Below are 23,708 nucleotides of genomic sequence, written 5' to 3' on the forward strand. Positions count from 1 at the left end.
TTCTTATAGATTCATAAGAACACTTTTTTTTTTTTTCAGGTGTTTCATGTCGGTTTTAATCAAAACTCTCTATATTCTGAATAAATATCATTCAGGCAATCAGAGTGAATAAGCAAACGTCATGTGCATGCAGTCATCTGCATAATATACAAGCACGTACCGTCGAATATCATTACAAACATTATCAACATTTGATCGGCTTTTTGTCTTTGGCAAACCAGAACCCAGCTGTACATGCAGAGTTTAAAAAAAAAAAAAAAAAATCAGAAAATATCTTCTCAGTAGTTTCTCAGTCTCCATCTGAAAGAGTACATATTGTGCAAAGTTGTTGAACAAAGATTCCGAGATTCCAGCAATTAAAAGTGTACACAGTGCTCCTTCTGTCCAACCTACCGCTCATCAACACTCACATTCGAAATCGCTGGGGGTCTTGAAACTTTTCAGTGAAATTTTCAATTTTCAAGAACCTCCAAACAAACCTCATCTTCAGGAGTTTTTTGCTTCAGTGTTCATTTTTGCTTTTTCTCAGATCCCCATTTCATTGTCTGAATCAGGACTACCAGGTGTAGAAACGGTGAAAAGTTCTTCTGTTCTGGGTTTGGGTCTGTGTATTTGAGGCGTACAGGTCTGACCTGGTGGATCGTTCTGTTCTGAGAGCAGTCTGAGGATCTGACCTATTTGTTCCTCTAAAACAGCCATCCGGGAACCCAAAGCTTGGATCTCACCCCGTAGCTCCAGCCTTGCGTCCTGAAGAGTGGTTTGAAATGACAGCTCATGGTGTGAGAACATATCCCTCGGGAGTCCTTCTCCTCCACCACAGCTGCTATCGCCTGGGACGGGACTCTGCACTTCTTCTACATTGTCTAGCCTCTGATCGCTTTGGGTCAACCCACTATCCCACGAGTCTGTTTTACGGAGCGAGTTCTTTCTGGACCCGGTGACGTCCATGACACCTTCGATCTGCACTTTAACCTCGGGCGAGAGCCGTTCTATAGACGCTGCTTTCATCGTGTTGTTCAGCCCTTCTTTCCTGCTCTCCTGTGGTGGCGAATCCGGGATGGTCATGTTGTTTTTCAGCCGCATCCACCCACGACCGGTTGAGACTGGTTTGGTGCGTGCGGTGTTGCTCAGCTTCAGGCGAGTCACGTTTGGGGTTTGATCTCCAGTGGGCTTCAATTCCATGACATCACAGTTGTTTTGTTTAAGCGGGTCACCAGGTTTGGAGAAGGACAAAGAGTTCTGAATCGGTGTGATCTGCGAGATGGTGACCACGCTGCTACAGCAACCCATGCTAGATCTCCCGTTCTGCACCGCATGCAGCGTGCTCTGTGGGATGGACGTGTGTGTGTGTTGTTGCTGAGTGTGTGAACGTAGCTGGAAACTATGCATGTGAAGTTGCTGCTGGTTTTTCTTCACATCAATCTGGACTGAAGCCTCCTGGTTGCGGAGCTCCTTCTGCTGTCTGAATTTCTGCAAGAGTTTTCGAACCGGGTGGTCAACGGGGATGGTCAGCGGAACCTCGTTCTTCGAGCGCTGACGTTCCTCCTCCTCCTTCTTCACGTCACTGATCTTACGGAAGACGATCTAAAAAAAAAATACATGTATTAAAAAAAAAAAAAAGACATTTATGCACAAGAGCCTTTGGGACATACATAAACTCCGAGAAAAAAGGGTTCCTTAAGGGTTCTTTGGAAAGTTAAGGATTCATAGTGTCCGAAAATAGTTCTATGTAAAACTCAAACTGATAAGAAGACATACTGCTTGCATGACCCTCTGGGTCCATGTAGAACCCTCCACCACCTTGTTTTCTCAACAAAACAGTTACAAGTACAACCGTTTTTTCAAGCATTTACGGTGGTGCTTGAAAATTTGTGAACCCTTTAGAATCTTCTAGATTTCTGCATAAATATGACCTAAAACAACATCAGATTTTCACACAAGTCCTAAAAGTAGATAAAGAGAACCCAGTTAAACAAATGAGACAAAAATATTATACTTGGCCATTTATTTACTGAGGAAAATGATCCAATATTACATATCTCTGAGTGGCAAAAGTATGTGAACCTCTAGGATTAGCAGTTAATTTGAAGGTGAAATTAGAGTCAGGTGTTTTCAATCAATGGGACGACAATCAGGTGTGAGTGGGCACTCTGTTTTATTTAAAGAACAGGGATCTATCAAAGTCTGATCTTCACAACACATGTTTGTGGAAGTATGTCATGACATGAACAAAGGAGATTTCTGAGAACCTCAGAAAAAGCATTGTTGATGCTTAGCAGGCTGGAAAAGGTTACAAAACCATCTCTAAAGAGTTTGGACTCCACCAATCCACAGTCAGACAGATTGTGTACAAATGGAGGAAATTCAAGACCATTGTTACCCTTCCCAGGAGTGGTCGATCAACAAAGATCACTCCAAGAGCAAGGCGTGTAATAGTCGGCAAGGTCAAAAGGACCCCAGGGTAACTTCTAAGCAAATGAAGGCCTCTCTCACATTGGCTAATATTAATGTTCACGAGTCCACCATCAGAACACTACTGAACAACAATGGTGTGCATGGCAGGGTTGCAAGGAGAAAGCCACTGCTCTCCAAAAAGAACATTGCTGCTCGTCTGCAGTTTGCTAAAGATCACATGGGCAAGCCAGAAGGCTATTGGAAAAATGCTTTGTGGACGGATGAGACCAAAATAGAACTTTTTGGTTTAAATAAGAAGTGTTATGCTTGGAGAAAGGAAAACACTGCATTCCAGCATAAGAACCTTATCCTATCTGAGAAACATGGTGGTGGTAGTATCATGGTTTGGGCCTGTTTTGCTGCATCTGGGCCAGGACGGCTTCCCATCATTGATGGAACAATGAATTCTGAATTATACCAGCGAATTCTAAAGGAAAATGTCAGGACATCTGTCCATGAACTGAATCTGAAGAGAAGGTGGGTCATGCAGCAAGACAACGACCCTAAGCACACAAGTCGTTCTACCAAAGAATGGTTAAAGAAGAATAAAGTTAATGTTTTGGAATGGCCAAGTCAAAGTCCTGACCTTAATCCAATGGAAATGTTGTGGAAGGACCTGAAGCGAGCAGTTCATGTGAGGAAACCCACCAACATCCCAGAGTTGAAGCTGTTCTGTACGGAGGAACGGGCTAAAATTCCTCCAAGCCGGTGTGCAGGACTGATCAACAGTTAGCGCAAACGTTTAGTTGCAGTTATTGCTGCACAAGGGGGTCACACCAGATACTGAAAGCAAAGGTTCACATACTTTTGCCACTCACAGATATGTAATATTGGGTCATTTTCCTCAATAAATAAATGACCAAGTATCATATTTTGTCTCATTTGTTTAACTGGGTTCTCTTTATCTACTTTTAGGACTTGTGTGAAAATCTGATGTTTTCGGTCATATTTATTATATATGAAAGTCTTCCGGATTTACCCGGAATTCCGGGTATTTGACAAAACTCTTGAAAATCTCCAGTTTTCCGAATGGAGAAATTTATTTTTCGGATTTTTCGTGCGGCTTATTTACGTTCGGTGACAGGGCGCCGCCATTTTTGTAGTCTTGCAATGCTTGCTGGTGTGTACGAGACCTTATGCTTACCTCGTGTCATGTGAGCGAGATTTTATCGCGATATTGTGCTTTAGAAAACGCGGTCTTTTTGTGTACCTTTCTATTGAACAAGACAATTGAAGAGCCTTATCTATTGAAATGTGTTTACCGAAGCAATAATAATGTACAAAGTTGACAGGTCGGCGGATATCCGTAGCATAGAAGGAAAGGTAAAGAACAAGTTCAAATGGTCGTGGCTGGAGGAGAAAGATGCAAACGGTGACTTTTTATCAGACTATGTGAGGAAAGTGGACAGGCCAGGATATGCATTATGCACATGGTAAGTAAATTTTTTTCTTATTCTTAATTTGTTGTACTTGAGATCCATGTTGAGATTTAGAAAACTGTGAATGAATTCTTATTGACTTGACGTGACTGATAATGACCGCAAATAAAAGTAGTTATCAGTGAGCATGCGTTTATATGCTAAAAAACTCAGGGAGAGGAAAGAAAAGCCACTGCCAAATCCAGCCTCTCAACCCAAGACAAGACAGTCTGTTCATAGCATAGCAAAAAACATTAAAAAGCCATTTGAGGAAAGTGCAAGAGAAAACAAAACAGCTGTAAGGCTGTGGAACAACCGAAGAAGAAGAGGGTCTAGATTTAGTGGTGTCCGTTTCACAGCTGATTTTCATTTACCCTAGCAGACTGTCTTCTTTGGTTTTTACAAAACTATGAACTTTGCAGTGCATTCCATATCACACACATATACACACACATATGTATATTACACACATATATACAGACACATATATATATATATATATATATATATATATATATATATATATATATATATGTATGTGTGTGTGTATATTTTTGTGTGTAATATACATAATGTGTGTGTGTGTATGTGTGTAATATTATATATATATATAATGTTATATATATACATACATATGTGTATGTATGTATGTATGTATGTATGTGTGTATATATATATATATATATATATATATATATATATATATATATAACACACACACACACTCATTATGTATATTACACACAAAAATACACACACACACACACACATATATACACACACACTTCTATACACACACATGTATACATGTGTGTGTATGTGTGTAATATATATATATGTGTGTGTGTGTGTGTATTTTTGTGTGTAATATACATAATGAGTGTGTGTGTGTGTTATATATATATATATATATATATATATATATATATATATATATATATATATATATATATATATATATACACACATACATACATACATACATACATACACACATATATATACATACATACATACACACACACACACACACACACACACACACACACACACACACAGTTCAAACCAGTTAAGTTTTAGAGCATTATTAATAGTTTGAAATCTTTAAAGGGGCATGATAATAAGAAAATATTCTTTTTGATAATAGTTTGTGTTGAATAAGCTCAATTTTACAAGATAATGTGGCTGATTTATCTTTTCTGTTCTGAATGAGTTTCCTGTTGCAATAAATATATATCTGATTAATAAGACTGAATTGATTCAATATCAAAACAATTTCATGAAAGTGTGAACTATTTATCAGTTGAATTATTATTTTCTAAACATATATGCAGTATTGCACATAAGACGTGACAGCATCACTTTATATAAGTTTTGACATCCAATAGTGAAAATTCTGAATTTAGAAAAATGCACTCCTGAAAATTACTCATTAACGAGGGGAATTAAATTTGGTATTTTTGACATGTTAATCATTTATGTACATGAAAGAAAAAGGCTTAAAAGTTATAACTTGTTTTAGTGAAAAGTACTAAAATGCACTAGAATGCAGGGTTTTGCGTGTTATGTTATTAAAATTTTTTCAGGGGACGTCCCCCCCAGTCTTAGTTTGACTTTCAAAAGTCCAGGACTTTTTTCTTTGCTCCACTTTCATCTCTAATTTATGCAGAAATATAGAAAATTCTAAAGGCTTCACAAACTTCCAAGCACCACTGTATAGAACGCATTTAAAATCAACTTATGTTGAACAAAATGGCGTCCAGAGTCCATATGTTCATTTTGAAAGCTAAGGACTCTTATTATCCAAAGAACCCTTGGAGAACCACGGTTTCGAAGAGTGTGTGTATCTGTTGGGTAAGTTTGCAGTGCAAAACCCAAATTATTTGTAATTATTTTCTTCTTCATACCAACAAAACGTATTTTGAAATTTAGCTCAACCCTAACTAGGGTTCTTAAAAGGTTCTTTCAGGAACATTTAAAGGTTATTTGCCTCCTAATTGGCCCCATCTATGATGGTTTTGCACACTGTTATATAACAAACTTCAACTTTCTCTAGACCTTGACAAAAATGGTTTTACAGTCAGATCAGATTCCTGGAAGAAACGTTCTTCAGAAGCAAAGAACCCATAATTATCCAAACAACCCTTCAAAATCCCTGTGTGTTTTGGGACTTAGTACACCTCTTACAAAAAGGTTCCTCAAGAGTTCATTGGATAATTTAGGATTCTTAGCCCTCAAAAACATTGTACTTGGTACACTCTCTGATGGTTGTATATGCTGTTAGAGGAACAAACTTGAACTTTTTGAAGAAACGCTACAAAAATCTTTTTACGATCAGATTGCGAGTAGAACCATTCTTTGGAAGCTAAGAACCATTAATAATCCAAATAACCCTGAAAGAACCCTCAGAGGATGATTTAAAAAAAAAGTGTTTATATTTATTAGTTAAATATGTGGTACAAACTAGTGTTGTAGTCAAGACCACTGAAACGGAGACCACGTCATGGACAAAACCAGAGTTTATTGAGACTGAGATAAGACAAAGATAAGGCGAGACCGAGTCAAGAGCAGGATCAGATCAGTGTGTGTAAAGGGGGGGTGGGGGAGGGGTGACCGCTGTTAACAGGAAGAAAAATTTCAAATTAGCAATGAGTCACGTTATTGGTTGCATTTGAAACTGGAACTTCTACATCCAACCACAGTAAGAAATGTTAACAAAAAAATCAGACAATGCACAGGAAATGCGATATCCTGGTCTTGAAATAAAATCTGGAGTCCTCGATGTCTGAGACTGATTAAAAATATGGTTGATTCCAAGACAAGACCGAAACCAAGACTGATCTCAAGTACTCCAACACGAATACAAACTTCAAATTATTGCTCGTGATTTTCTTTATAATATCTCGATCCTGTCAGGAGTTGAACTCATTTCAATAAACTGTCCTGGTACTTAGCGCACACTTCTTTTATAAAAAAACACACACAAAAAAATGCATTGAATAATTAAAGGTTCTTCACCTCCTGAAATGGTTCTCGTGCATTGTGATCGGGAAACACACTGTAATCGAGTCCTGTGGACAGCGCTCGAAACTAACGGTGTCCCGACGTCCCGGGGACCATAAAAAATGTCATCGGGACACAAAATTATCATATCTGGGACAATCCCGGGACAATGGAAAAAAATAGATCTAGAAAAAAAGTTCTACATTAATATTATTTACAAAGCCGTAACACATACGTAGACATTCACCTAATTTGTCAATTTTAATTTTAAAACGTTAACAGCGAAAAATACATAGTAGCTACACTTTCGATGCACCTGCATCCGTAGGCTACAGAGCAGCGCATTCTGTTCTAGAATCTTCGGCCGGAGTCCGCATTACATGGACTTGGAATGGAATTGCTACCGCACACGCTGCGCCGACTCTTGCCAGAACAAAAATGCTTAAGTGGTTGAAGTGGACCGACCGCGGGGAAGAAACTGAAAGCCCAGACATAACGTCTCCGGGACCTTCAGGATCCAAAGTGTCATCGCCTGGTCTGCAGGCAACGCTAGCAACTGAATGAACTTAATGAACACTGTTAGACACGTTATAAAATACAACAGGAATGATGTGGATGATATTGACGGAAGATACCGTTCAACAGAATAAGTGAGTTTTCTTGGTGTCTTTCTAGTTCAGAAAGTTTAGTCAGTCAGCAGCACAACTGGGCTCGGACCTGGCACTATGTTGATGTTGCTAACATTTGCACCCGGCAGCAAAAGTTCATAAAATGGATAACGGAAAGTCCATAAAAATGGATAACGGTAATGGATAACGGAAAGTTCATAAAAATGGATAATGGAAAGTCCATAAAAATGGATAACGGTAATGGTGAAAATGATAAGTTGGCCTTATAAGTGCCAACAGATATTCAAGGTATAAGTAGATGAAATGAACATAAAAGGGGTCTTATTTTCAACTAAAGTGTACTGCAGATGTAGGGAGTTGAAACATTTTCTGAATGAGCTAGTTGGCCCCTTTAAATAAACGGGTATCTATTCATACAGCGAGATCGCCAAAGTTTAATAAACTGAAAATGCAATAACTGTAATTTTGAAGTAGATGATGTATAGGACATGTGTCGCTTGTGTCTTGTGACTTATTGTAAAAATGATATAAAGGGTTCAAAATCGCATAGTTACAAATATAATAGTAACTTCATATGATAATATTAACCACTGGTTATTTCAGAGAGGAAAAAAATGGGGACACTATTGCTTCCATTCGGGACAATACAACACAGAATTTGGGACCACTGGGGGACACAAAGAAAAAAAGTTAATTTCGAGCCCTGCCTGTGGAGAATCTTTAATGCGTCCCCCAGTAGGACAACTAAAGAACCCTTCAGAGAGTGTAGACAGTCTCTGAGTGAAAACTGAAAAAGATTTTTTTTCTGATTTATCCATGAAAAACAGACTTCAAGGATGTTACAAAGACAGCAACCCAATTTTTTGTTTGTTTGTTTGTTTTTTAAAATCATGAACCTCTCAGTCTCCAGGGCTGATTTTCAGGAGGCAGCGTATGACATCTGGCAGAATTTGAACAGAAAAGTCAAGACGAATGTGCAAAGATTTGCCAAACACTCTGGCAGAGTTCGAACAGATGTCAGGAAAAAGGTGCTGAGCGACGGGAACGAGAGAGCCCAATATCACACCTCAGAGGATCCGAACTCTGGTCTGAGTGTATAAAACAGGTTTGAGGTTGTTATAAAGGCAACAGATTCACAAATGAACAGAGATTGTTCATATCAGATATTAAATAAGAAATGAAGCACTTCGGAACATGCTGTTTTTGGAAAATTATCAATCACAGGATGGTGTGATTAAGCGCTGTTTATGACATTCTGACATCATATTTCATATATATTGTCATGGTCCTACCTGTGGGCTTCTCTCTTCAGGTAACATCTCCACTCAGCATTACCGGCCACGCCCGCTCTCACTTCCTCTTATTAACTTTCAGTGACTGTCATTGGCTGTTGCCGATCACCTGCTTCCCCCCTGTGTGTATTTAAGCTGCAGTTCCCCCAAGCCTCAGTGTCAGATCGTCTGCAACTTCCAGCGTGATAACCTGCTCTGTGTTCCTACTACTCTGACTCCTGACGATATTCTGTTCCGTCTGACTCTGTCTGCTCTCCAGCCCCGGTAACCTGATCTGCCTTCTGTCCTGTCGACTCTGCCTCTTGCCTGCCTCTCCTGTACCTTCGCCTGATCTCCAGCTTGCTGGGAGACTGCCTGAAACCCAAGTGCTGTCAGCCTACAGCCACACCTCTCTGACAACACCTGATCCCGTCTGATCTCAGAAGCTAAGCAGGGTCGGGCCTGGTCAGTACTTGGATGGGAGACCTCAGATGCTCCCACCAGCCATCCCTGCCTCTCAGTCCTCCTGCCACTGAACTACACATTCTCCCAACTCCCTTTTCCCCTGTTATTATTAAACTGTGGTTTGAGCGCATTTGATCTCCTCTCCTGTCCGGTCCTTGACAATATATAACATTCTGACGTTCATTATTTTCCAATAACAGAACATCCTGATGTGTGTTACTCCTGTGATGCCGCAAAAATTTGTTGATTTATAATTTTCTTTGAATTAAGGAACAACACATCTGAGTTTTTATCCGTCTATAGTTACATTTATGCTGTGAAACACTTGCATTATATAGAAGGATGTGACTATGCGACATGCTTACTTGACATTATTTCTCTGTCTTGAAGTTAAGACCAAAAAAAAAACCCTCCACATCTAGTCACGTGACCAAGAAACTGCAAAAAGCACAAACACTTTTCCTGAAGATTTCAGAAAACTTAAAAGTTACAGATGCCCCTCTGACACTGGAGACTCCTTCTGTAAATGTCAGTTGAACATCTCCTTTCAGAAAACTTCCCCGATAACACGAGAATCCCTGTGCACGCTGTTACCATAGAAACGATAGCGTCTGAGAATGAGTGATTTTGCCGATTCAAAAATTATTTGCAGCTGCACGATTGTCGGCGCTGTTGTGATAGAAAATTAATCGACACCTTCTGACCAATCAGAAGGAAGGATTCAGCAGAGCTTCTGATCTAATTGTCCACTTTACCCAGCTGTAATATCTGCGTCAGAATGATTTCACCTCACAGCTCACCCCCACCTCCCACTCTCTCTCTGCTGATGATCTGGCATTAATGACGCAGTGAGTGATAGCTGTTCATAAAGATTCTCTGCGACGTAGCATCAATAAGGACTGTTTTAAATCAGACAGAAATACACAGTGCCATCATTATGTCATAAAAATTATTTAAAATATATTTTCACAGCACAATCTCGTCATCGCAGCGCAGGCGGCTGGTTTGAAATAAAATTTTCTCAGATTTTTATGATTCACGCTTATTACGGCAAAAGAAAAAAAAAATCATTATCTCTGTGTGAGAAATCGTGACTCTTCTGGAGATAATTACATTAAAACCGAGCTGCAGATCGGTGTGTCGGACACTTTCATCCTACAACACACTCGAATAGCCGTAGATACTATTTTTCTTTTTGAATTCAACACTGATGCATGTTTAACTCTTTCTACAGTCTTTCCTTTGGAGATCTACCTCCATCTTAAATTATACATTTCTACTTCCTCTCTGGTTCTTGTCCTTTGAGTTCCCCATCTGCCATTCTCTTGTCCTCTCCCGCTAGCAGCTCTCCTACGGCTCGGTGATGGGGAAGACGGCTTAGGCGAGTTGTTCCATGTTAAATTATTTATGGTGTCCTTTAGGTTCATCACAGTGCTTCAGAAAGTCTTCAGATTATAAATAAAGACATAAATAAATAAATAAATAAATATTGCAGCCGGTACATACTGTATGTGTGGAACCCGAAATCAATAGTTTGGAGAAATTTCCAGTGCTAAATTAAATCAAACTGTGTATCGATGTTATATATAAACATACTGACGACTCAGAGCTTTTAAAAATAAATAAATAAATAAATAAATAAATAAAGTTCTCACTCATTCACCTTAATTGTGAAATATTTGCCAATTTGGAAGCTGCATCATCATCATCATGATGCATCTCGGTCACAAAGGCATCAAAGTAGTCAGGGACATGGTTCGAGAAGGCTCAATTCTCACATTCCAGCAAGTAAAAAGCAAGTCTGGTATCATCATGTATCTCCTGAAGATCCTCAGAAGAAGAAAATGACACTCTCTCATTGTTTTTCCAACAATATTGTGATTGACTTGAAAAGTGGCATCCTGTTACGTAATTATTAGGGCTGTCAAACGATTAAAATTTTTAATCGCGATTAATCTCATAAAATTATGTAGTTAATCGCGATTAATCGCAAAAAACTTTAAACATCTGTTTAAATTGTACTCAAATACATTTCTACATCAGAGCAAACATTTGAATATATGCTCTGATGCTCCATGTCAATTATAAGGCTCATCTTCTCTATGATAGACAATATATCGGCCTAATGCACAAATATTTGGCATTTGGGTTTTGATATTCATGGATTAAAGCAAAAAAAAAATCATCTGACTGGAAAAAAAAAAAAAGCTCCATGTTGTTGGCCCCTACCACGTCAGCGATGCGTCAAATTTTAAACGCCGTGTTGTCCATTATCCCCTAGGCCCCTACTTATAGTACATTTACATAATTTTAACAATGACTAAAGCTAAGGTAAGACTTTACCATTGTCATTACTGGCTATAAATGATGAAACATCAAGTTTTCAGCACAAAGTGCAAATTTATTTCAACAATACTTTAGTAATGCACAGCAGTGGTTCAGAGAAAAGTGCAAGTGCAGTTGAACTTGAACCATGCTTTCAAAAGAGTGGAACAAAAAGAAAAATAAGAAAATCTGTTGACATAAAACCAGGAAACAAGAAAAGTAAAGTGAAAGTTCACTTTTTCTGCTTCTTCGCACTGAAGCCAAAGGCATCTAGTTTTTTGCCATTGCTTCCATAGACTTTTTTATGGCAAACTACACAAAAGCACACACCTGCCATTTTCATCTTTTTGCACCATGAACTAAATGGCTTGCCATTATCGCCCATTTCATTTCGCTAAGCCCATCTCCACTTATTCTTTACTGTTTTATTGATGTCTGACACATCTGTGCCTTCATTTAAAAGATGCGCGTCCATGCTGGCAAAACCGAAAGTAATTTGACGCACTCTAGTGATGGAAATCGAAGGGCCTATGTCCGGTGAAATATGGCCTTATACGCAGTACTCGAGTTGAGGGGGGATGTGGGGGGAGGCATTCCCCTTCTGAAATAAAAATCTCAAATCATCCCCCTTATAAAACGGCCATCCCCCCATCACATCCCTTGTGCCATTTTACCAGTTAATGTGGAAATTAGCCTACTATTATTTTAACAAATATTACTACCATTTCAACATTAGAGGCTTTGCGCAGTGATAGCCTACATGTAGCCGGATAAAAAAGACGCATATTTATTTATTCGGTTGCACCTCTCATTCACACCTATACGGAGGTTTCAGTCACTGAAAACAGCTACTTTTGCAAACTCTGGGCAGAGTGGAGATTTCTGAAAACTCCATCTTCAGACACTCATGTAAATCAGGAAAACGAAGCAACAGTGGGTGAGAGGGCGCGCGCAAATATAATGAGTCACAGGTGTGAATCTTTCATCGAATGCCAATTGTCCCGGTTCTTCATGAAATCGCACGCGCACGCACAAATTCATTAGATTAACTTTCAAATAACTGTTCTTGTGCACTTGCGACACCGGAGCCACTTTCCTGAATTTTGAGCTTCGGAGTATTCGCTTCTTTATCTATTTAATCAATGAACTTATTTGTCACATACATTAAATTACTAACGTAAAACATTAGTAGCCTATTTAAGCAATAGCTGTTTTCTCCACTGTTTTCCGACCTTTTGTGTTTAGTGAATGAGACACTTCATTACACTCCACTGACCGACTTCCAATTCCGGACTTTTTTGAAAATGTAAAATATAGGCCTACGAGATGTTTTTTGGGACTTAATTCGCGTTGGTCCTTCACTATTAATTTTTGAGACTGACGAGGCAGTAAATACTGTGGAATTATTTTCTCCTTACTATGAAGTTTGGCATCTTAAACAAGTGTCGGGAAATCTTGCAGCCCGACTCTGCAGCCTCCAATGTTTAAGCGAACTGCTGAAACCATAATGTTTAAAGATTAAATCGTAGGCTAATCAAACCAAAGAAAAACGCAGCCTTTCCAGAACATAGTCTGCCGAAGCCTACAAAAGGCTTAATAGCAAAGGTCTTGCTGCGGCTTCAACTTTTTCACCTGATCACCTTTCAATAGGCAAATATCATTATTACTACTACTACAAAAGGCCTAGTATTAGTAGTAGACAAGTAACCTAGTTGCCTAGTAGTAGGACAGCCAAATTGTTTCATCAGTGGCCCACGCCGAGCCTCCCCGGGACTAGACAGTAGCGGAGGCTGTATTTATTTATTTAGGCCTATCTAGCACAACAACTTATTCCTTTACATATACTCAAACATAGCACAAGAAAGGGTTCAACAACAGGCAATCACAGCAGCTTGGACAAGTTGTAGAGCTACGTTTTACCACAAAGTTAATGTTATAACTAGCTTTATTTTGCATGCTACTCACCCGCGAAAATCTGCATTGTTCCTTACCAAGATGAGCCCAATTCACTGTTGTTTAAATACCCTGCGATAACGCCGTCATTTTTTAAAATTGCGATCAAATTAAATTGCATTAACGCACTAATAACGCGTTAACTTCGACAGCCCTAGTAATTATATATCGGCAGTGCATTAATTATTAATTCATTTTCTAAATAAATCATATTATTCTATCCACATTCATGGGATATGAGCAATCGCACACTCTGATTGGCTACTCTACTACTAGGCTATCAGCTCATATACCGTGAGTAGAGAAAAACAAAATGGTGGAGTGCATCAAGTCAGATAGATCACTTTGTTATTTAAAAGAAACAGAAATAACTTAAAGAATATAGTTCCCCCCCCCCCCAATATCTCCTGTTCCACACTCCAGCCCAGTCGGTGGCGGTAATGCATCTTTAAGTTGGTTTACCAACTGCCAAAAAACCCTCAAGAAGAAGAAGAAATTGGCGGAGCGTGTTGCTGAACCAACCAAAGACGAAATAAAAACTCTACTCGAAAACAAAACCACAAAAAACAACAAATTATGGAATGGTTAGAACACATCTTTTTTTATTTTTCAAGAATTATTATTACAGCATTTTTCACAAATTGCTCCTGTCATTTCGCTGGTTTGTTTACATTCTAAGTGGAAACGATTTTGTCGGATGTTTTGTACAAAGTTTTTATTTACTGAATTTGCAAAAAAAAAAAAAAAATGCTTTGTTTCTCAAAATCCAGTGAATGTGTATAGAATAAAACAGTTATTCCACTCAATCTCATCGTACACGGCTTATAGCCGACTCGGTGCTACGCGCCTCGTTGGCTATCAGCTCATGTATGACTCGATTTCGTGGAATAACTGTTAAATGTAATGTCATGTTATTAGACACTAATCACCACGCTTTGTTCATTTTATGATTCAAAAATGTTATGCATTTAAGAGTAGAATGCATACATTTGTTAAAAAAAAAGTGGGACGAACTCACACATTAACACTACTGGTTGAATTCATGTTTTCGAAGATTAAGTGTTGCAAAATACTGGAAAAGGTTTAAAGGTTATATGGACTGAATGGGACCACAACTGTAGAAGAAGTGGAATAAATGAGCGTTTTATCTCCGCCAACTTTGTTGGAGGGGGTTATGTTTTCACCTCCGTTTGTTTGTTTGTTCCCAACGTTTCTCAAAAAGTAGTGAACAGATTTTGATGAAATGTAGAGGAAAGCTGAGCCATGGGCCAAGGAACAATTGATTAGATTTTGATTCAAATCTGGATATGTATGCGGATCCAGGATTTTTTTTTTTGCCTTTTCCCAATGTAACTCAAAAAGTAGTGAACGGATTTGGATGAAATTTGGTGGACAGGTTTAGTATTATCCTTGGTTCAAGTAATCTGATTTTGATCTTGATAGCATGTGGCTTGGCAGAGTTATGCACTCTACTGGGTGCTCTTCTGGTTTTGTTTTGTTTCTTTTTTTAAGTCTAAGAGGCCCCGTAAATGGCACAAAGACCATATTTTGGCTGTTTGTTTCTGAAATGCTCTGTATTAGCGCCACAAGTAGAGGCTAAATAGAGCGCAGAGGCAGTTGTGTTGACATCGACGTCCCACGCGCTGCCTGCATTTATCTTTCAGTGCCGGCAGCCAGATAGCAGGACACATTGAGAATATTCTTTGTCTCTCCCTCTCAGACTCAAGCACACACACACACACACACACACACACACACACACACACCCTCCCTCTAGTAAGCCATAATGAATTAACTGAGATATTTCCATCACCAGTGGGAGACACTGAATTTTATATTCTCCTATCATCTAATAATGTGAAGTAATGAATACTCATTACACACTCGACAGTGCCCAAGCCTTCAGGCTGCTCTCATGTGATTCATTACTTATTTATAGACAGAAACAAATCTCAAATCCCCCTGAATACAGTAAAGCTGCCATGATATACTGTACATGTCCTTTACACCAACAGCTGTGATGACATTTTAATTCTTGACACTTTTTCTCAGCATCATCATTCATCTTTCCAACTACACTCACTACCTTCTTCCAAAGAAGTCATCTCAGTGAGTCACTCCGTGGGATGAATCATTAAAACGAGTTGTGCTAAGTTTGACGATGGCACGCGTGCTTTCTCTCAATCAGCGTCAGTTCTCATTTATATGATTGTAAAAGCACAGTTACACACTCACGCTCGATTTCAGAAAGAATGAAGAAACTCGAATCAGTTTACATGACACACATCGATAAATTCAGGGTGCCTGAGAGTAAATATGCTCTGCAGGGTTTCTTCAGGGTTCTCACACAGTGAAAATGTTCTTAGTTTCCGAGGAAGCACAGTCATACACGGAATATTTCAGAGTTCCTGCAGAGGCACAAACCGAGGACTTAGAGTGGGGTCTGAAAATCTGAGACCACGCTGAAAATCTGAGTTTAAAAACAAAGAAATGATCAATATCTTGAGTATTCAACACTCGAGATTCTGCATAAGATTTACAGTGAAGCAAATTTGTGAGATTGACCATATAACCTTAGAAATGTCAGGACAATCTTGCAGCGTTGTAAATTATCAGAAAGCCAAAGCACTCCCAAACACCAGTCCTTAAAGATCTGGGAGCCATTGCTGTTTTTCTTGAGTGAATACACGAATGCGTGATGATGCTAAATGTGGCAGCGGGGGCATGACCAAGCGTTGGTTTGTGAATGGAGGGCGGGGCTGGGGAAGGTGAGTGGTTAAAGTGCATATCCTGGACCAATTTAGGTTTTTTTTATATGAAAGAATGTCCCTTTACACACTCATCCAGAAGGGTAATTTTACACAAGGCCATCTGTCTACAGCAGAAAAAAATAAAATAACAAAACACGTCTGGAAAAATCCCAAGGGAGTCTGGAGCCAGATTCGTGATGTCACCTGCGGAAGCGCCAGCAGGCTGCGCGAGCTTTGCACGGTTTCAGTGCACAGCCTGTGTAGACCAAGCGCTCCCATTTCTCTCTCATTGTCCGGTCTTTTGGAAAGCGATGAGTACTAATCCCATCATGATTGGTGTTGCTACACCCTCCTACGATACATCTGTTAACCATTTTAATAATTACGTGATAACGTTGAAGAAATTTGCAGAAAACCACCAGGTCGTTTTCTCATAAACAAACCAGTGCTGATGTAGGATTCAGAGGGAGGCGTCCCGCACGCGACGTCACGAAAATCAATGTTTGCCGCGAAATACAAATGGCAAGTTTTTTCAGAGGCGGACCAATTCGCCTCAAATGGCTTGATTTCAACTGAATTTTTCTGGTATTGCACAAGGTAAAAAAATTGCACAAAATGAAGAATGTGACAGATATTTGACCAAAGTTTAATATAAAATAGGAGAATTACATTGATCTTGCTCCTGAATTTACCCGTGATATGCACTTTAAGTCATTATGCCTGATGTCAATTAATGTGTGTTTGTTGCAGGGACGGTGGAGCATAAAAGGAGGGGGGACAGTGGAGCATAAAAGGAGGGGGGACAGTGGAGCATAAAAGGAGGGGGGACGGTGGAGCATAAAAGGAGGGGGAGGGCAGAGAAGAGGGCTCTCCTGACCAGAACACACACACGTGTGTGTGTGTGTGTGTGTGTGTGTGTGTGTGTGTGTGTGTGTGTGTGCGCGCGCACATGTATGGGTGCATGAGTAAAGCTGGAAAGCTGAACAAAATCGCTAAAAATAAAGTGTATGTGTGAACACCAACACTTGCCTGCCGTGCTTCTGTGCTCCACCCACATCAGGATCTGTCACAGTGGTGCCGAAACCCGGGAGTACAGAAGGGAACCACCCCATGGAGTCCTCCCCATTCGAAGAGCTCATCCTTGCCCTCACTACCACCCAGCAGAACCAGCATCAAGTGCTGATCGCCCTCCGGAGGGAACAAGAACATCACTTTGAAGCCTTGATGCTGGCCCAGCAGGAAGATTGCCAGGCATTCCGGCGTCTGCTCGCGTCAGTAGGGGCGTCGACCGTCACTGCAGCGGGCACCCTCAAGAAGATAGGCCCGCAGGAAGCGTTCCTCACCCTCTATGAACAAGCGGCTGAGACGTGGGGGGGTGGCCGCTCGAACAGCGCGCGGTGCCCCTCCTCCTGCTCCTGACTGGCGAGGCACAGCTTGCAGCGCAGCAGCTCCCTGCTGACAGCCAACTGGTGTATGCTGACTTGAAGAAAACCATCCTGCAGCGTGTCAGCCACTCCCCAGAACGACATCGCCAGCACTTCTGGACGCTGGCATTGGAGGATGTCAGCTGGGCGTTTGCATTCAGCCAGTAACTCCAGGACGCCTGCCGGCGGTGGCTGAGGGCAGAAGACCGTGATGCCGACAAGATCATCGATCTGGTGGCACTGGAACAGTTCATCCCTCGACTTCCGGAAGGAAAGGCAGAATGGGTCCAGTGTCATCGCCTGGCGTCGCTAGAACAAGCCATCGAGTTGGCGGAGGACCATCTGGAGGCGGCTCCAATGGCAGACAGATGAGGCGTCTCTCCTCGCTTCTCCTCTCTCTCTCCTTTTTCCCCCTCCCCACCCCGTTCCCCCACCACAGAGGCAGCGGCTGGCTCCTCCCCAGCCGTCCTGTCGCCCCCATGGTGCCCTCCCATCTCCCTCTTCTGTGTCTGTGTTATCTCCTCCTCAGGTGAGTGACACCCATAATGCCGGTGCAGAGGGAAAGCCTGGGCCGGTGTGCTGGCGCGGCGGAGAGTCAGAGCATCTCCAGAGTCGGAGCTCCACAAGGGAGGTGGGAGCTGCGATCCGGATCCCCGACGCGCCAGAGACCACCCCCGATCGGGCCGGAATGTATCGCATACCAGTAAGTGTTCAAGGGGATACATATGCGTTGGTGGATTCTGGTTATAACCAGACCTCAATCCACTAAAGCCTGGTGCAGGGTGAAGCACTGGGGAGAGCACAAACGGTGAAGGTGTTGTGTGTGCACGGGGATATTCACAATTACCCTCTAGTGTCTGTCCATATTCTATTCTGAGGCCAAACACATAGAATTAAGGTGGCAGTTAACCCTCGTCTCACCCACTCGTTAATTTTGGGAACTGATTGGCCAGGGTTTAAAGAATTGATGGAACACACAATGAGAGGTGGGTCCTGCATAAATACGTCACGGGAAGATCCTGGTGTGGCATTGACTGGGGAAGCTGTCACAGAGCCATCTACGTCAGCACCGCGTCAGAGCAATGCTAGGAGTGAGGAGCACCCTGCCCCTCCTCCCTCTCTCGGGGATTCCCTTGGGGATTTCCCATTAGAGCAGTCACGAGACGAGACTCTGTGGCATGCATTTGACCAAGTGAGAGTAATCGATGGTCAAACTCTCCAGCCGAGCATGACACCAGCCTTACCTTATTTTGCTATTATTAAGGATTGGTTGTACCGAGTGACGCAGGACACTTACACCGGAGAACAGATAACTCAATTGTTGATCCCAAAGAGCCGTAGGGAACTCGTATTCCATGCAGCTCACTTTAATCCCATGGCTGGACACTTAGGGCAAGATAAAACGTTAGCCCAAATAATGGCCCGGTTCTATTGGCCAGGGATTCGCGGAGATATCCGTCGGTGGTGTGTGGCATGCTGCGAATGCCAATTAGTAAATCCCGCGGCCACTCCAAAAGCGCCTTTGCGCCCTCTCCCTCTAATAGATACCCCATTTGAGAGGATTGGTATGGATCTCGTTGGGCCATTAGGTCGGTCAGCACGGGGATATCGCTTTATTTTAGTTCTGGTGGACTATGCAATGCGATATCCGGAAGCGGTGCCTCTCCGCAATATTTCTGTATGCAGTATTGCAGAAGCACTCTTCCGTATTATCTCCCGGGTCAGGATTCTGAAAGAAATCCTGAAAGACTAAGGCACTACATTTATGTCACACACACTGCACGAACTGTATGGGTTATTGGGGATTAAGTCTATCCGCACCAGTGTCTATCACCCACAAATGGATGGCTTAGTGGAATGGTTTAATCAAACCCTCAAAAGCATAATTCAGAAATTTGTAAGCGAGGATGCACGTAATTGGGATAAATGGCTCAAGCCCCTATTATTTGCAGTACGAGAGGTCCCGCAAGCCTCCACAGGGTTATCCCCGTTTGAATTATTATATGGACGTAAGCCGCATGGCATCTTGGACATACTACAGGAAAACTGGGAGGAGGGACCTTCGCCAAGCAAAAATGAAATTCAAGACGTTCTTGACCTGCGCGCAAAACTCCACACACTCACGCACTTAACCCAGGAGAATTTACAGCAGGCACAAGAACGTCAAATCTGGCTGTATGACAGGGGAACGTGCCTTAGAGAGTTCACACGGGGAGACAAAGTGCTCGTATTAATGCCCACATCAAGCTCCAAATTAATCGCCAAGTGGCAAGGGCCCTTTGAGATCACACGGCGAGTCGGGGACGCCGACTCTGAGGTGAGGCGAACGGATAAGGGTGGGGCATTGCAAATTTACCACCTCAACCTGTTAAAATGTTAGAACGAGGGGATCCCCATGGCGTTGGCATTGGTAGTCCTGGAGAAGGCGGAGCTGGGGCCAGAGGTAACCAAAGTAACATCTCGAACCACTCCAGTCCCTTGTGGAGACCACCTCTCACCAGCCCAACTCACAGAGGTGGCCAAGTTGCAAAAGGAATTTTCCGACGTCTTCTCGCCCCTTCCCGGTCGTACCCACCTCATAGAGCACCACATTGAGACACCCCCGGGGGTGGTAGTGTGTAGCCGCCCTTACCACTTGCCCGAACACACACAAAAAAAAAGGTAGTTCGGGATGAACTCAAGGCCATGCTCGAAATGGGCATAATCAAGGAGTCCCACAGAGACTGGAGCAGTCCAGTGGTGTCCTGGTTCCCAAGACCGATGGGTCGGTCCGGTTCTGTGTGGACTATAGAAAAGTCAATGCGGTGTCTAAATTTGACACATACCCAATGCCTCGCATTGATGAGTTGCTTGATTGGTTAGGCGCTGCTCACTTTTATTCGACACCGGATCTAACAAAGGGATATTGGCAGATCCCCTGGACTCCTCTATCCCGAGAGAAAACAGCCTTTTTCACACCATTTGGATTACACCAATTTGTAACACTCCCTTTTGGGTTATTTGGAGCGCCCACTACGTTCCAGCATCCCATGGACAAAATCCTCCACCCTCGCGCTGCCTACGCGGCCGCATACCTGGACCACAATCATTTATAGTAATGATTGGCCACGGCATCTGGAACACCTTAGGGCCGTCCTAAAGTCACTGAGGCGTGCAGGTCTCACAGCTAACCCAAAAAAGTGTGCAATCAGGCAGGAGGAAGTATGGTATCTGGGTTTTCACTTGGGTCATGGGAAGGTGCGGCCCCAAATTAACAAGACTGTAGCAACTGTGGCCTGCCCAAGACCCAAAACCAAAAAGGGGGTGAGACAGTTCCTAGGGCTGGCTGGCGACTATCATAGTGTAGCAGTTCGTGTGGGTGGAGCACAGAAAGACGGCAGGCCAGAATTCAGTTCAACAAACTCTTTATTTTAGCTTTTCAGCTTTAAACTATTCATATGCGCACGCACACACTAGATGTCTGGTTGGGGAGAGAGCTTCCTTCCTCTGCTCTCTCTTTCCTCATATAGGGCGCGGTTACTGGGGAAGACACACAAACACAGATTAACCAACATCAGGTGCAGTGATTCTGCCACTTACCTTCCCTGACTCCACCCTCCGGTCACAGACCGCCGCTTGACCACACCCCCGCTACCACATACCCCCACCGCCCGACTCAGGCCAGGCAGCCGTCCGGCCTGCAGCCAACTCCCCCCCCCAATGGGAGAGGAAGTCTGCCACGACCATCTGCACCCCCGGCCTGTGGACCACCTTGAAATTAAAGGGCTGGAGTGCCAGATACCAACGGGTGATCCGTGCATTGGCATCCTTAATGCGGTGGAGCCACTGGAGGGGCACGTGGTCCGAACAGAGGGTGAAAGAGCACCCCAGGAGGTAGAAGCGGAGGGCGAGGACCGCCCACTTGATCGCCAGGCACTCCTTTTCGATGGTGCGGTAGCGCCTCTCATGCACTGACAGCTTCCTGCTTATGTACAAGATGGGGCGGTCCTCCCACTCCACCTCCTGGGACAGAACGGCCCCCAGCCCTCTGTTTGACGCGTCCGTCTGCAACGTAAAGGGGAGAGAAAAATCAGGGGAGTGTAACAGTGGCCCCCCCACACAGTGCAGCCTTCACCTCAGAGAAAGCCCGCTGGCATTGCTCCGTCCACTGGACCGGATCTGGTGCCCCCTTTTTAGTCAGATCAGTCAGCGGGCTGGTGACGTCAGAATAATTAGGTATAAACCTACGATAGTAGCCAGCCAGCCCCAGGAACTGTCTCACCCCCTTTTTGGTCTTGGGCCTCGGGCAGGATGCAATTCCTGCAGTCTTGTTAATTTGGGGATGCACCTGCCCGTTGCCCAAGTGGAAGCCCAGATACCGTACTTCCACTCGCCCAATCGCACACTTCTTCGGGTTTGCTGTGAGACCCGCCCGCCTCAGCGACCTAAGGACGGCCCTCAGGTGTTGTAGGTGCTGCGGCCAGTCATTGCTATAAATAATGATGTTGTCTAGGTACGCGGCTGCATAGGTGGCATGGGGGCGGAGGACCCTATCCATCAGTCGCTGGAACATAGCGGGCGCCCCAAACAGCCCAAAAGGAAGTGTGACAAACTGGTGTAAGCCGAACGGTGTGAAAAAGGCCGTTTTTTCTCGGGATAATGGAGTCAAGGGGATCTGCCAAAAACCCTTTGTCAAATCCAGTGTCGAGTAAAAGCAAGCCATGCCTAGTCGATCGAGCAACTCATCAATACGAGGCATTGGATACGCATCGAATTTAGACACCGTGTTGACTTTTCTATAGTCTACACAGAACCGGACCGACCTGTCGGTCTTGGGTACCAAGACCACCGGGCTGCTCCAGTCACTGTGGGACTCCTTGACGATGCCCATTTCGACCATGGCCTCAAGTTCTTCCCGAACCACTTTTTTCTTGTGTTCGGGTAACCTGTAAGGATGGCTGCACACTACCACTCCCGGGGGTGTCTCAATGTGGTGCTCCATGAGGTTAGTGCGGCCGGGCAGGGGCGAGAACATGTCTGAAAACTCGGTCTGCAACTGGGCGACCTCCGTGAGTTGGGTTGGGGAGAGGTGGTCTCCACAGGGGACCAGAGAGGTACGCAATGCCAATGTTCCCTTTTGAACCTCCGGCCCCAGCTCCGCCTTCTCCGGAACCACCGACACCAACGCCACGGGGACCTCCTCATTCCAGAGTTTGAGCAGATTGAGGTGGTAAACCTGTAGCGCCCCACCCCTGTCCGTTCACCTCACCTTGTAGTCGACGTCCCCGACTTGCCGTGTGACCTCAAAGGGTCCTTGCCACTTGGCGATTAATTTGGAGCTCGATGTGGGCAACAGTACGAGAACTTTATCTCCCGGTGCGAACTCCCTAAGGCGTGTACCCCTGTCGTACAGGCGGGTTTGCCGTTCTTGGGCCTGCCGCAAATTCTCCTGGGTTAGGTGGGTGAGTGTGTGGAGTTTTGCGCGCAGGTCCATAACGTATTGAATTTGATTTTTGCTTGGTGAAGGTCCCTCCTCCCAATTTTCTCGCAGCACATCTAGAATGCCGCGCGGCTTATGCCCATATAACAATTCGAACGGGGAGAACCCCGTGGAGGCTTGGGGGACCTCTCACACTGCAAATAACAAGGGTTCAAGCCATTTATCCCAATCACGTGCGTCCTCACTTACGAATTTTTTAATTATATTCTTGAGGGTGCGATTGAACCGTTCAACTAAACCGTCCGTTTGTGGGTGATACACGCTGGTGTGGATCAGTTTAATACCCAATAACCCATACAGTTCGTTCAGCGTACGTGACATAAACGAGGTGCCTAGGTCAGTCAGAATCTCTTTCGGGATTCCAACTCGGGAGATGACGCAGAAGAGCGCTTCCGCAATACTGCGTGCTGATATATTGCGCAGAGGCACTGCTTCCGGGTATCGCGTTGCCTAGTCCACCAGAACTAAAATAAAGCGGTACCCTCGTGTTGACCAATCTAATGGCCCGATGAGATCCATCCCAATTCTTTCAAACGG

General features: G+C 43.3%; 1 protein-coding gene across 4 annotated transcripts in view; it reads right to left on the reverse strand.

The window, feature by feature from the left end:
• Positions 1 to 525: 525 nt before the first annotated feature.
• The window catches only part of kcnh5b (potassium voltage-gated channel, subfamily H (eag-related), member 5b), a 120,988-nt gene continuing 97,805 nt past the window's right edge, over positions 526 to 23,708 (reverse strand). The window contains exons 11-12 of one of the 4 annotated variants that reach the window (XM_060925241.1): positions 1,429 to 1,584; positions 526 to 1,356 (exon numbers count right to left, since the gene is read on the reverse strand). In XM_060925241.1, the coding sequence (XP_060781224.1) occupies positions 526 to 1,356; positions 1,429 to 1,584 (987 nt within the window). Of the gene's footprint in view, positions 1,585 to 23,708 lie in introns of all 4 variants that reach the window. The other 3 variants (XM_060925242.1, XM_060925240.1, XM_060925238.1) reach the window with 3 other exon arrangements.

Source organism: Neoarius graeffei, chromosome 7 (assembly GCF_027579695.1).
Source record: "Neoarius graeffei isolate fNeoGra1 chromosome 7, fNeoGra1.pri, whole genome shotgun sequence".
In the NCBI taxonomy this organism is placed as follows: domain Eukaryota; kingdom Metazoa; phylum Chordata; class Actinopteri; order Siluriformes; family Ariidae; genus Neoarius; species Neoarius graeffei.